Consider the following 13,706-nt stretch of genomic DNA (forward strand, 5'->3'; position numbering starts at 1 on the left):
TGGGAGTCCTGGGGGACAACAGGATGCCCATGGGCCAGCAATGTGCCCTCGTGGCCAAGAAGGCCAATGGCATCCTGGGGGGCAGCAAGAAGAGCGTGGCCAGCAGGTGGAGGGAGGTCATCCTCCCCCTCTGCTCTGCCCTGGGGAGGCCACAGCTGGAGCACTGGGGCCAGTTCTGGGCTCCCTGGTTCCAGAAGGACAGGGAACTGCTGGAGAGGGGACAGCAAAGGGCTACCGAGATGCTGAGGGGACTGGAACATCTCTCTGATGAGGAAAGGCTGAGGGATTTGGGTCTTTTCAGTCTGGAAAAAAGACGGCTGAGGGGGGACCTTATCAACGCTTGTAAATACTGAAAGGGGGGGTGTCAGGAGGATGGGGCCAGGCTCTTCTCAGTGGTGCCCGGGGACAGGACAAGGGGTAACGGGCACAAACTTGACCATGGGAAGTTCCATCTCAACATGAGGAGGAACTTCTTTGCTGTGAGGGTGGCAGAGCCCTGGCACAGGCTGCCCAGAGAGGTGGGGGAGTCTCCGTCTCTGGAGACATTCCAACCCCGCCTGGACGCGTTCCTGTGCCACCTGCTCTGGGTGACCTTGCTCTGGCCAGGGGTTGGACGGGATGATCTCCAGAGGGCCCTTCCAACCCCTGCCAGTCTGGGATTCCCCTGTGCATGAGCTCAGACAACTGGGTCTGGCCATGGACATGGAACCACGTTTCTGCTCCCTCTGCAGAGGTGTTTGGGAGGGTTTTCCATGCCATCCAGGGGAGGAAAATATGGGATCCATCTTCCAGCTCTTTGGGGACAACAACATGAGCCCATACCAGCTCCATACGGCATATCCAGAGCGGTTTTGGTTTAAGCTTTGAGGCTGGAGTCGCTGCAGGGTCTGAGCATCATGTGCTGGGGATGGAGAAGCTCAGGAGCCCAGCGTTTGGGGCTGGAATCGTTCCCACCCCTCGGTCACGGCTGCTGGGTTTGCACCGACCCCCCCCGTATTTCGCTTGGGGCGAGGATAAACGCCGGCTCCACCAGCGATGGAGACGCGGGCAGGGTGTTATCCTCCCACAGCACACCCCGCACGTGCCGGCAAAGCTGCTGCTTCCCTTCTCCGTCGTTTTGGGGAGCGCGGGGATGGGAAAAAGCCGCTCGCAAATGCTTCTAATTGCTCCCAGCCCCAGCGCATCCCTGCGCACACATCCCATGGGGGCCGCCTCGCCGCCGGCTTGTTTTCCTCCTCTCCTCGTCGTGCTGGAAGCAGTTTGGGAAGATGCTTAATCCGAGATACACGCCCCCTCCGGCCCTTGCACCCATCCCACCCCCATGTGGGGCTCTGCGGGGTCAGGGGGGGCGTTGGATGGGTGGCAGCGGGTGGGAAATGCCACCACCAAGGACCAGCTCCTCGCTTCCCACCCACCTCCTTCCCAGCTTTAACCCCAGCATCTGTGGGGGGGGAGGGGGGTGGATCTGGGGACCCCCTTTTCCAGCCCCAAATCGCCCCCAGCTGCCCCCGCGCCATCCCTTCGGGGGTGATTTTCGGTGCCTCGCCTGCTGCAGGCAGCCCCGTTTTCTTTTTTTTTTGCAAAGGGTGGGTTTAGGGTTTGGGTTTTTTTTTTTTTCAGGGCTAGGGAAGGGACAGAGAAGGTTTCGCTGGAATTTTGAAGCCTCTCCCACTTATTTCTTGCATGACATTGTTCGAATGTTGTTGTTGGCCCGCGAAAGCCTGAGCGAGGGATGCCATGAATTGTGCAAAGAGCTCGGGACGGGGTTTTTGTCCGGGGCTGAGCTACAGCTGCTCGCCCCAAAGCAGCTCCAGCAACAGCAATAACGTTACGGCATCGGGGAGAACTGGAGGCTCCACGGGCACCCGCAAAACCCCACCTCTGGGAGATTCCCGTGACGGGCAGGATTCCAGCTCGATCCCAGTAAAACCACCTTACCCCCCTGAGCTGTGGACCGCAATCTTGGGGGGGGAAGGGCAAAATGAAGAGGAAAAAATCATCTCTATCGTTATTGCTCTCTGCGTGTGTTGAACTTCGAGCCAAGCCTCTGGGATTTGGATGTGGCTGACTCAAGTGCTGGAGCCAGCCGTGCCAACCGCCGGTGCCCGGAGCGGCCTTATCACGCCAAGGAAAACCACAGGCACAGGGTGGTCTTGTGGCTGGGGACACGGGGAGGAGACCCCATCCAGCTGGGAGCCACATGGAGCCCAGGGAGACAACCCTGATGCTCCTCAGCTTCAGGTGTCTGCGGCTGAAACCTTGATGTTGGAGCTGATGGTCCTCGGACCATCCAGGACCAACCAGGACTGGTCCAAGACCACCTTGGTCCAGGACTGGGTATTCGTGGGCATCCTTAATGGTGGTGGCTTGGTTTTCCCATGGAAAATCCCACTTTGTGCTACTGGAGACCAGAGAGCAGCGTGTCAGAGCTGAGACCTTCTGCCCAGCGTCCCTCAGAAGGGGTCCCTCAGAAGTAGCCTTGTTCTCACCTGCTCCTTGGGCTGGGAAGAGCTGGCCGCGATGCTGTAAGAGGAACATCACCGTTGGATGCCATCCCTGCCCTCCTACGTCCGTGGTGAGGACCCTGCTCGGAGCAGGTCCCACCTGGAGCAGACACCATTCCACCCGGAGCAAATGACCATGGGGTGTCCGGCTCATCTCCAGACCTGATGCTCTTTGGAGAGGGATGCGGAGCTGCGATACCCCACCTGCTCCCCAAATTCCAGCTCTCCCCACGCTGCCTGGGCAAGGGGCAACCCTGCCCCTTGGGCCATGCCCTGCGCTGCCAGCACCCCTCCACCCGGCAGCACGGAGCGGGGATGCTCCACCGGCTTCCCATCCTGCCCACGGAAAAGGAGGGAAATTCCCCAAAAGCCTCCCTGGGAAGGACATATGCCTGCAAACATGCACAGAAACCTGCGCGAGCGTGCAAACACACACTTGCACGCCCCACGGTGCTTCCCAGGAGGTAAATTCCCCCATGGAGATACCTCCCCCCCGCCAAACACCTCCTGGTGTCCCCAGCACGTGGACCTGGTGGTTTTGGCAAAGCAGGTCCCCCAAGGCATCGTTTGGAAGCCGCCTTGGGCAGGTGTCCTGGCGACTCCGTGGAAATGGGTTAGAAAATGAGTAAACTGCTAAAAATACTGTCAACCACCTCGGAGCTGCGGAAACAGGATGTTTTCGGCAACGGAGCCGGCGTGGTTTCAGCCCAGCCTGCTTTTCATATCCTCCCTCGCAAGCCTGGCAGCAGTTTTCTGGCTCCTGGAGACTCATGCTCCCTTTCTCCCCATCCCTGACTCCCCCCTCATCCCCCCCCAAAAAAGCACCTAACCCAAAATTAGGACTTCGATCTCGCCTTTTTTGCAAGGTTTTGGGTTAAATCCCAGCTGCCTGCATGCACTTTGGTGTTTGAACCCGAATCCCCCACCTGGCCCCACACCCGGGTGCCCAGCCCTGAGCAGCGGGAGGCCAGGCAGGGCTCGTTAGGACGCGGCTAATGAGCCCAGGTGGTTTTGTGTGGGCATCTGAACCGGTCATCGGGATGGGCATCCCACCTGCGCCCCATCTCCGTGCTCATATTTGCGTTGAGAGCCGGCCAGGTTTCCAGGCAGAAGCGCCCAAGGAAAGGAGCACCTTCCGTTTCAGGAGTTGTAGCCCCAAAACTCAAGGATGCTGGTGGAGACGAAGGCGACAGACCCAGCCCCATGGATCACAGACCCCCCCATCAGCTCCTGGTCCCTCACTCCAGAGCAGGTCTGTGCCTGCAGCTGGTGTCTCCCTGGGACACGGGGCAAACCTGAGCTGCCAAAAAGTTACCGGCAGCGGGACCCGCATCCCCATGGCTGATAAGCCCCAAGGCTGATGCTGGAGCTGAGTGTTGGCTGCTCCCCACCGTCCCATCCTGCCCATCCTTCCCCATACCCTTCTCCTGCAGCTGTTTTTCCAGCCCAGGGCTTGGTTTCCATCCTTTCGGAAATTCTGGAGATGCTCCCGTGTAGGACTGGGGCTGTAGGACGCTGGGCTCTGAGTGACCTCCTCTAGTTGAAGATGTCCCTGCCCAGGGCAGGGGGTTGGACTCGATGGCCTTTGAAGGTCCCTTCCCACCCAAACCATTCCGTGATTCTATTCTATGATATTTGGGCTGGAGGTTTGGGATGTCCAGCCCCATTGCCATTGTGCATCCAGTCGCGTGGTGAAGGTCAGGCTCAGTGTCTGCCCCACTTCCTCATGGAAGCCCAGGGGAGCTGGTGGGAATACCCCAGATCCAAATTGCCAGCAGCGCTTCCAGCTTGGAGACCAAACCGAAGTGTCACGGGATCACAGACTGGACGGTGTTGGAAGGGACCTCTGGAGATCATCCCGTCCAACCCCCGGCCAGAGCAGGGTCACCCAGAGCAGGTGGCACAGGAACGCGTCCAGGTGGGGTTGGACTGTCTCCAGAGACGGAGACTCCCCCACCTCTCTGGGCAGCCTGTGCCAGGGCTCTGCCACCCTCACAGCAAAGAAGTTCCTCCTCATGTTGAGATGGAACTTCCCATGGTCAAGTTTGTGCCCATTTGTGTCCTGCAAGAGAAGGTTGTGTCACCGAAATCGGGAGCGAACTTCTTAACCCCAATGTAGTCCTAAGAAGCAGCCGTTCTTTTATCTGGCGCCGGGGACGTGGGGGATCTCCCCGCCTCACGTGGCCACCCAATGCAAGACTCACAGAGACTTCTATCCATACGGGATGTGCGTGGTCCTTACATTTCCCAGCACTCAGTGCCGTATTCCTTCCATTTCCAGAACTGACATCCATATTCATTTCCAGAACTCATTTCCCTATTCCCAGCACCTTGGCACACGTGCAGTAAGTCCATGAGGGGCTTCATGGCAGGTCTTGGGTGGTTCCTCGTGGTGTGCGGGGGCTGGTCGGAGCTGATAACAGAGGAATCTCTTTGTGTGGGCGGGGGAAGGTGTGTGTGTGTGGGTGTGGGTGTGTGTGTGCGCGTGCGCGCTGCGTGCATTCGTGTGTGTGCTGTGGCCTGCAGCTCGGCGATGTTCCTGCCTCTGCCTTGCAGCAGGATGAGTCCATCTGACAGGCACGTAGAAAGTAGGATGCAGGAGAGCTGGGAGGCAGGAGGTTTGGGATGCAGGAGATTTGGGATGCAGGAGAGCTGGGAGGCTTAGACCTGAGAGTCCTGGTGGACAACAGAATGCCCATGGGTCAGCAATGGGGCCTCGTGGCCAAGAAGGCCAATGGCATCCTGGGGGGCATCAAGAAGAGTGTGGCCAGCAGGTGGAGGGAGGTCATCCTCCCCCTCTGCTCTGCCCTGGGGAGGCCACAGCTGGAGCACTGGGGCCAGTTCTGGGCTCCCCGGGTCCAGAAGGACAGGGAACTGCTGGGGAGGGGACAGCAAAGGGCTACCGAGGTGCTGAGGGGACTGGAACATCTCTCTGATGAGGAAAGGCTGAGGGATTTGGGTCTTTTCAGTCTGGAAAAAAGACGGCTGAGGGGGGACCTTATCAACGCTTGTAAATACTGAAAGGGGGGTGTCAGGAGGATGGGGCCAGGCTCTTCTCAGTGGTGCCCGGGGACAGGACAAGAGGTAACGGGCACAAACTTGACCATGGGAAGTTCCATCTCAACATGAGGAGGAACTTCTTTGCTGTGAGGGTGGCAGAGCCCTGGCACAGGCTGCCCAGAGAGGTGGGGGAGTCTCCGTCTCTGGAGACATTCCAACCCCGCCTGGACGCGTTCCTGTGCCACCTGCTCTGGGTGACCCTGCTGTGGCCGGGGGTTGGACGGGATGATCTCCAGAGGTCCCTTCCAACCCCTGCCGGTCTGGGATTCTGGGATTCTATGAGGCAGGCAATGTGGGAGGCAGGAGATTTGGGATGTAGGAGATGTGGGATGCAGGAGAGCTGCTGCCAGCCCTCCCGTGCTGGAGGTGTTGCTGCTTGGAAGGTTCCCAACGTGGTTTTTGGCTGTGGGATGCTCTGGAGCAGCCTGGCTCACTCCAGGCTTGGGGGCTGCAGTGCCAGAGCTGGGCAGGGGAGAGCCACCGGGATCCCGGCTGGTTGTTGGAAGCGGTTTACGGGAATTTGGGGAACTCCACTGGCTTTGTAGCTCACCACGGGTGCAAGGCGGGGGCTTCCCAGCCCTCGGCCCCCGCAGGACCTGGTGTTGGGGTTATTTCTCCTTGCACTGGCCGCACGGGGTTGCTTATCCCCTTGGAAGCCGTGGTTGTCTCCGCAGCCATGGCGGCCACCCTGGGTCCAGAAAGATGTGACGGAGCTGCTTTGGTCGCCCGGGGCACAGGCAGCACCCCATCACCAGCCCTATAGCTTTTTTCCCAAGGTCTTTCCTTGCCACTTGTCCCCTCTCCGGGTGGCCTCGGGCACGCCGCTTGGTTGCTTTCCCCGCTGTGAACCCCCACAGGCAAAGGCTCCCCCCGAGATGGTCCCTGGTGGCAGGGACGGGCGATGACCGGTGGTGTTGAGATGTCCCCCCTGCAGGGATGCAGGTGACAAGCAGGGACGTGCAGAGGGGACCAAACAGCATCCTCGTGCCCCAGGAGGAGAGCTCCGAGCTGGCACGCTGCAGCCCAGCCTGGGAAGCTGGGATAATCCAGCAGCGGGATTAATTAACGGGGGCTAATTAATGGAGGAAAGTTGCGTTCGGTGCCTGGAAGATGCTCAGCAAATCCGTGACGGCACTCGCCAGCCCATGGCAGAGCTGGGGGGCGGCTGCTCGCCCCACGGTGCTCCCAAAGTCCCCTCTCTGGGCATGGCGGATCCCCCCTGTCCCCTCCACGTCCCCCCGGGTCCCTCAGCGCTGCCGCGGCGGGTGGCCCCGAGCCCTCGCGTGTGCTCGGCTGCTCTCGCCCTCTCCTTACTCCCGCGGTTTTAATTCGAACCAAATGCCTTCGCTCGGTCTCTCCTCCGTGGAAATGAGGGGGTGAGCTGCCAGGCCGCTCCCGCGCCAGCCAAAGCCCCACCGCAGCTTAAAGAACAATACGGATTATTTATTATTTTTCTTTAAAAAAAAAAAAGAAAAAAAAAAATCTCATTATTTGTGCGGGTTTGGCTTTGAGCCCCCCACCCCCGGGCTGCAGTGTCGATGCAAGATGGGGGGAGAAGACGTTATCCCCTGCCGGGATCAGCGTTTTTGGGGTGCGCCAAGGCATGTCGCAGGGTGATGGGGTCCAGGATCGGGCTATGGGGCTTGTTGGGCAGGGGGTTGCTGGAGCAGTGCTGGGAGCCGCTGAGAGCCAGAGGTTCCTCCCCAAATTTTCAGGTTCCCTCTCCGAATCCCGTCTTGGTGCTCTGGGAGCTGGTGCGAGGCCAGGAGGGGGTTGGGGTGGGTGCCTGGATGGCCAGGAGCTGTGTCCCACTGGGGATGAGGAGGCAGGGGGTGAAGGATGCTCCCGAGCATCCCGGGATGGGTTTCCTCCCTCGGTAAGGGCCATGGCAGCCCCGGGATGTGGGATGAGGATGCTCCCGATCCAAGGTAGGTTTCCTCCCTCGGGAAGAGCCCTGGCAACCCCGGGATGCGGGATGAGGATGCTCATGATCTGGGGTGGGTTTACTCCCTTGGGAAGAGTCCTGGCAGCGCCAGGATGTGGGATTCAGATGCTCCCAAGCCAGGAGGGGTTTATTCCCTCAGGAAAAGCTCTGGGATGTGGGATGAGGATACTCCCAAGCCAGGGGTGGGTTTCCTCCCTCAGGAAGAGCCCTGGCAGCCCTGGGATGCGGGGTGAGGATGCTCTTGAGTCAGGATGGGTTTCCTCCCTCCTTCCCTCCCTCAGGAAGAGCCCTGGCAGCCCCGGGATGCGGGATGAGGATACTCCCGAGCCAGGGGTGGGTTTCCTCCCTCGGGAAGAGCCCTGGCAGCCCTGGGATGCGGGATGAGGATGCTCTTGAGTCAGGATGGGTTTCCTCCCTCAGGAAGAGCCCTGGCAGCCCCGGGATGCAGGATGAGGATGCTCTTGAGTCAGGAGGGGTTTCCTCCCTCCTTCCTTCCCAAGGGAAGAGACCTGGCAGCCCCGGGATGCGGGACGTGGTGCTTGGAGGCTGACAGCAAACCGCACCCCGAGCCGTGGAGACCTGCCGAACCCGCCTGATGGTCTTCATTATAGAGCAAGGGGCTGAGCTCAGGCCCAGGATCAGCGGCCAGAAGGGAAACCTGACTGTTAAAATGAAAATTAAAACCTCGGCGGGGAAAGAAGCAGTTTTTAAGGTCTGTTTTTAGGAAAGGGAAGCGGATGCTGGTAGCAGCCAGTCCTCTGACCGAAGGCGAAGCCACAGGGCAGAGCTTTGTAGCATCGTGACCCATCTGGCAAAGCCCAGAGCCACCCCAAAGCCCAGAGCTGCTGGGAGCCTTTGTGGTCCTTCCTGAGCGAGGTGCCTTCTTCTCCAGCCCTTCAGCATCCAACCTCCTTCTCCAACCATGGAGAAAACCATGGGGCCAAAGAGGGCCTGATGGGATGGGGTTTGAGGTAGGGCTTTCACCTCCAAGCACCAAGAAAGAGGGGGATGTCCAAGCGCTTCTTGGGAGGACATGGGGTTGTGCCTCTCAGGAGGGTCCCCACCTCCATGGGGTGGTTTCTGATGCCTCCTCCTCTCCATCCCTTGCAGTGTCCAGGCCACAGACATCTCCTGAGGACCTGAAGGCACTGATGGGGAACGTCAACCACCTCAACGAGAGCTTTCGGGACATGCAGGTGAAGCTGCTGCACCTACCTCTGAAGGGGGACGTGCTGGATCACATCTGGAGGCTGCAGGACCTCCTGCAGAACCACTCGGACTCCTTGTTCCTCATGACGGGGTCACTGCAGAAGCTGGAAGGGCTTCTCTGGAGCCTGCAGACCCAGGCCAGCCAAACCGACAAGGCAGTGTCCAACCTGTGGGACAGTTTGACCCAGCAGAGTGACACGGCTCAGCAGGAGATGTACAAGCTCTCTGTGGAAGGCAACAGCAGCCGGCTGCTGCTGCAGCACCACGACCACCTCCTGAGCCACCTGGGCAGCAGGGTGGAGAGCCTGAGCGACCAGGTGACGGCCGTGAGCGGGGCCGTGGACACCATGAACAGGACCTTCTCCTACGACGTGAACATCCACCATACCCGCATCCAGGATCTGCAGGTCCTGATCAGCAACGCCACTGAAGATGCCCGGCAGATGCGGCTCATCCACATAGCCATGGAGGAGCAGCTGAAGCATGAGCTGGCCATCCTCAACAACGTGACGGAGGACCTGCGGCTGAAGGACTGGGAGCACTCCATTGCGCTGAAGAACATCTCCGTGATACGGGGTAAGCTGAAAACCTCTTGTAAACAGCTCCCTTGCTGGTGCATGACACCTGATGGTGAGGAGAAGTGTGTTCTCGGTGCTTTGGGGGTGGTGGAAATGGTCCCCGTGGCATGGGGATGTCCTGTGGGGATGTCTCAGGGTGCATCAAATCCATCAGACTCTGCTGTTTAGGTGTCCGCAGTGTTCAGGCATCTCCATCACGTTGGACTCTGCGTAGTTGGGACCCTCCAAATGCTCCCCCATGCATGTTAGGAAGAAAGCTCCCAAGGTTCCCTCAACGATGCCAGGGAAAACTCTGCCAGGTCCCTCCTGGTCATGAAAGTGAGCCAGACAGTGCGGCAGACGGTGGGGTTTTGTCCTGCTTCGTACTGCAGTGATCAAGCAAAGGGCTGCCCAGCAGCTACCCTCAGTCATCACTGATCGCTCCACTTGCTTTACCCTACATCTCCTTTACTCCATTTCCCTCCTCCTGTCTTCTCCTCCTTTACCATCCTCCCAAATCATAGGATCATGGACTCACAGAGTGGTTTGTGTGGGAAGGGACCTTCAAAGGCCATCTAGTCCAACCCCCTGCCATGGGCAGGGACATCTTCAACTAGACCAGGTTTCTCAGAGCCCCGTCCAACCTGGCCTGGGATGTTTCCAGGGATGGGACATCCACCACCTCTCTGGACAACCTGGGCCAGGGTGGCTTGTGCAGTCCCAAACGAATGAACTGGCCACAGGAGGGGAAAAAACATGGAGAAACACAGAAGAACCCAGTGCAAGCTCTTGGGGGCAGAGCGAGAGGTTGGGGGCCAGTTGCTGCCCCACTTCTATGCTGTTGAGTCGCACCTATGGAGGTGGAATGGGCTGTTCCTCTGCTACGAAACCCCTAACTCCAAGCGGAGCTTTATTTCTGGTGCTTCCAGCTGAAATACCAGATGGGGAAGGAAGCAGCTGACGCCGAGGCACTTGCTCCCTCTGGCCACCTGCAGAGCTGGGAGGGGACAGATGTGGTCTGAAACGCAGCAGCTACATGTCTCCGTCCAGGTCAACCACCACTCTTGGGTACCAGCAGCTCATTGGGTTCATTTCCTTGGCCCATGGGGGACGTTGGCTCCTGATGCCCAGTTTGGGGCTGCTGGGACCACGTTGCACCCGCTGCTTTGAGGTTTTCACAGCTTCCCAACCACCCCCATTGCCCTCTCTTCCCCCCACTGCCGTGGGGAGGATGTCACCCTCTCTTGGATGAAGCCACCGAGGAAGGGGACCGCCAGGGCGCCTGATGTCCATGCACCATGTTACTCCAATTAACATGAGCCGAAAACAAAACAAATCCCATCCCAACGTGCCGGCACCTGATTTATCAGCCGCTGCTCTGACACATTCCTGGCAGCCCCCACCTCCCTCTCTCCCCATCCCTCCGCCCTCCCCACTCTCTGGCAGCAGCGAGGGACCCTGGGGCTGGATAATTTTAGGAGCCTCGTGCCCGGCTAGCTTTATCCTGGCTCCAAATGTCCTCGGATGAATCCGCCGTGCTCCCAGCTGGAATTGGACCAGCAGAGCCAGTCCGGGGAGATGCAGGGCTGCCAGCTTGGGGCTGCGTTTTCCTCCCCTCAAGACCTCTACTACCCTGGTCTCTGGCTTTTGAGGCTGTTTGCTGTTGATGGCGGCATGGGGAGGTCCCTAGGCTCGTCTCCAAGCAGCTCGCGTGTCTTGGAGAGGGCTTGGCCTTGCAGCGCAGAGGGGCTCTGGCTCTTAAGTAAGGGTGTCACCAGGAGGGAGGATGCCTGGGATCCACTGCCACGACTCACTGGGTGGGATGTGCTGGCTCGCAGCAGGGCTGGCGGGGTGATTGCAACGGTCCCATCTGGCCATCAGATCCGTGCATGTCATGAAAAGTCCTCATCCCGATAGTTTGGGAGGGTTTTCCTCCTCCGCTGGTGCAGTAGTGAGCAGCCCTGCCCTGGGCAGGCAGGAGGGTGAAGGAGGGGTGCATCTGGGCTGGGGTTTTCTTTCCTGAGTGCAAAACCTCAACCACTTGTGGGGTGGGGACCCATTTGGCAGGGTGTCCGCAGTGCTGCTCAGCCTCTCCCAACCACCCCTCCCAGCTCTCCTCCGTTCTCCACCCCAGCTGCTCCCCATGTCCCATCCCACCAGCTCTCCCTGGGGATGGGACTATCTCTGCTCATGGGGCTGCCTGGATGTAGCCAAGAGGAGATATTTGGGTGGCTGATGGACCACGGGGCTCACTACTGTGGGAATAGCTCTGAAGGATGAATGCCAAAACCTAGGAGCCAGCAAACAGGATCAGCCCAGGGATCCTGAGCCCCGTTTCTAACCCCAGGCATTAGGGAAAGGGAATAAGGGACAACATGTCTCTTCTCTGGCTGTGTTCTCCCAGCCTCCAGCTCTTACCGAGCAGGTGAGATTGTCTGTTGGACATGGTCATCTTCCATGAAACTTAGTTCCCTTCTTAGCCTGTCCATGCCCTTGACCTCCCAGATGTCCTGTGGGATGGTTTTCTGAGATGGTAGATGAGATGGAGGTGGAGGTGGAGGTGGAGATGGAGATAGAGGTGGAGGTGGAGATGGAGATAGAGGTGGAGATGGAGAAGGAGAAAGGTGGAGATGGAGATAGAGGTGGAGATGGAGAAGGAGAAAGGTGGAGATGGAGATAGAGGTGGAGATGGAGATGGAGAAAGAGGTGGAGATGGAGATAGAGGTGGAGATGGAGATGGAGAAAGAGGTGGAGATGGAGGTGGAGATGGAGATGGAGATGGAGGTGGAGATGGAGATGAGGTGAGATGTGATGTGATGTGATGAGATGAGATGAGACGAGATGAGACGAGGTGGTGGCAGAGGCCTGGGGGACTGCACTGTAGCAGCTGATTTTAAGGGGGAAGGGCAGCTCCAACCCCCATCCCACCAAGAGGTGCCCCGAGCAGGCAGCTCCTATGTCCCTTCCAGGGTTAACAAAACTGAGGTGGGGCCGTAGTGTGGGTTATTTCCCAGTGTGCCCATAAAACCAGAGCAGATGGAAGTTGTCGGACCTGCCCCCACACAGGGGACCTCAACCGAGCCATGCTGGAGCCGGCATGGGGGAAACCAGACATCTCGTGTCAGCAGTAGTTTTGCTCCGGTGCCGTTGGTGTGGGACCCCTTCCCCTCGGAGAGGATGCTTGGGGCAAAGACAAAGGGATGAAACGGGAGACCTTTCCTCGGTGGCTCCCACCACAGATGTTTCCAAGGGTTGCTTTGAGTCTTGCTCGCGGTGGAAGAGCCTCTGTTTTGTTTAAGCAAGTGGTTTGCAGCAGCCAAACCTTTGCCGCGCTGGGGGGCAGCAGGGGAGGGAAGAACTTGACCCGAACCCCGGAGCACGGCTGGGTCATCCGCATCCTGGGACACCTGGGACCTTGGGGCAGGAGATATGGTGGTAGAAAAACCCCTTTTGCCTTGACACTCCCACTGCTACCCATCAAACTCACCATAGCCTCTATAAAGCCACGGATTTCTGGCAGGCTTTGTTTTCTGTAGGCTGAAATTAATGGCGTCGGCTTATTTTAATTCTTTACTTCCACATTCTCCATTAGTTCTTTATTTCTGAAGGGGTTGGGTGATACAGGGCGGCCTAAACATACCCACGTCATTCCACTTCAACGAACTGACATGGCTTGACCTCCCTCTTGCTCTTTTGGGGCACTGAAAATTGACGGCTGTTACTTAACACCGTCTATTTATGCGATCACGTGCTTCCTATTGCTTATTTATTTGCCCGTCTCTTCAGTTTTTCAAACTCCAGCAGGCAAGTAAGCGAATTTAGGAACGTGTAGTTTTACGCTGAGGGTGGTGAGACCCTGGTCCAGGTTTCCCAGAGAGGTGGTGGATGCTTTGATGGGGCTTTGAGCAACCTGGTCCAGTTGAAGATGTCCCTGCTCGTGGCAGGGGATTGGACTAGATGGTCTTTAAAGGTCCCTTCCCACCCAAACCATTCTGTGATTCTATAATTAATGCTATGGGAACGAAAACTCTTTCACCAGCCGTCCCGGCACCTTCGTACCACACACACGTTGCCTGGTCCCTGCCCCTCTGCAGCAGCTCTTGAACGTCGCTGGACATTCTCCATTAGTTCTTTATTTCTGAAGGGGTTGGGTGATACAGGGCAGCCTAAACATACCCACGTCATACCCATGCGTCACGGAGGATCCTGCTTCTCCCATCCAGGGCCAGGCAGCGTCCCTGCTGTGCGTGGTTCCTCTTGTTCCCACCCAAAAATGCCTCCTCATTGTACTCAGCTCTCCCAGCTGTCCATTGTTCTTTGCATCCTTTTGTTTTGCCCACCGAGAACAGGGGACATGTCCTCAGCGTTCAACCCCACATTCTCTCAGAGCCCAGAGATGTTCATCACCTAGGGAAGAGGGAACCCAAGGCG

General features: G+C 58.3%; 1 protein-coding gene across 3 annotated transcripts in view; it reads left to right on the forward strand.

Annotated features, from left to right (window-relative positions):
* The window catches only part of SCARA5 (scavenger receptor class A member 5), a 39,659-nt gene that overhangs the window by 6,394 nt on the left and 19,559 nt on the right, over positions 1-13,706 (forward strand). For all 3 annotated transcript variants that reach the window (XM_074578407.1, XM_074578406.1, XM_074578404.1), the window contains exon 4: positions 8,620-9,294. In XM_074578407.1, the coding sequence (XP_074434508.1) occupies positions 8,620-9,294 (675 nt within the window). The remainder of the gene's footprint in view (positions 1-8,619; positions 9,295-13,706) is intronic.

Source organism: Larus michahellis, chromosome 3, assembly GCF_964199755.1.
Source record: "Larus michahellis chromosome 3, bLarMic1.1, whole genome shotgun sequence".
Classification (NCBI taxonomy): domain Eukaryota; kingdom Metazoa; phylum Chordata; class Aves; order Charadriiformes; family Laridae; genus Larus; species Larus michahellis.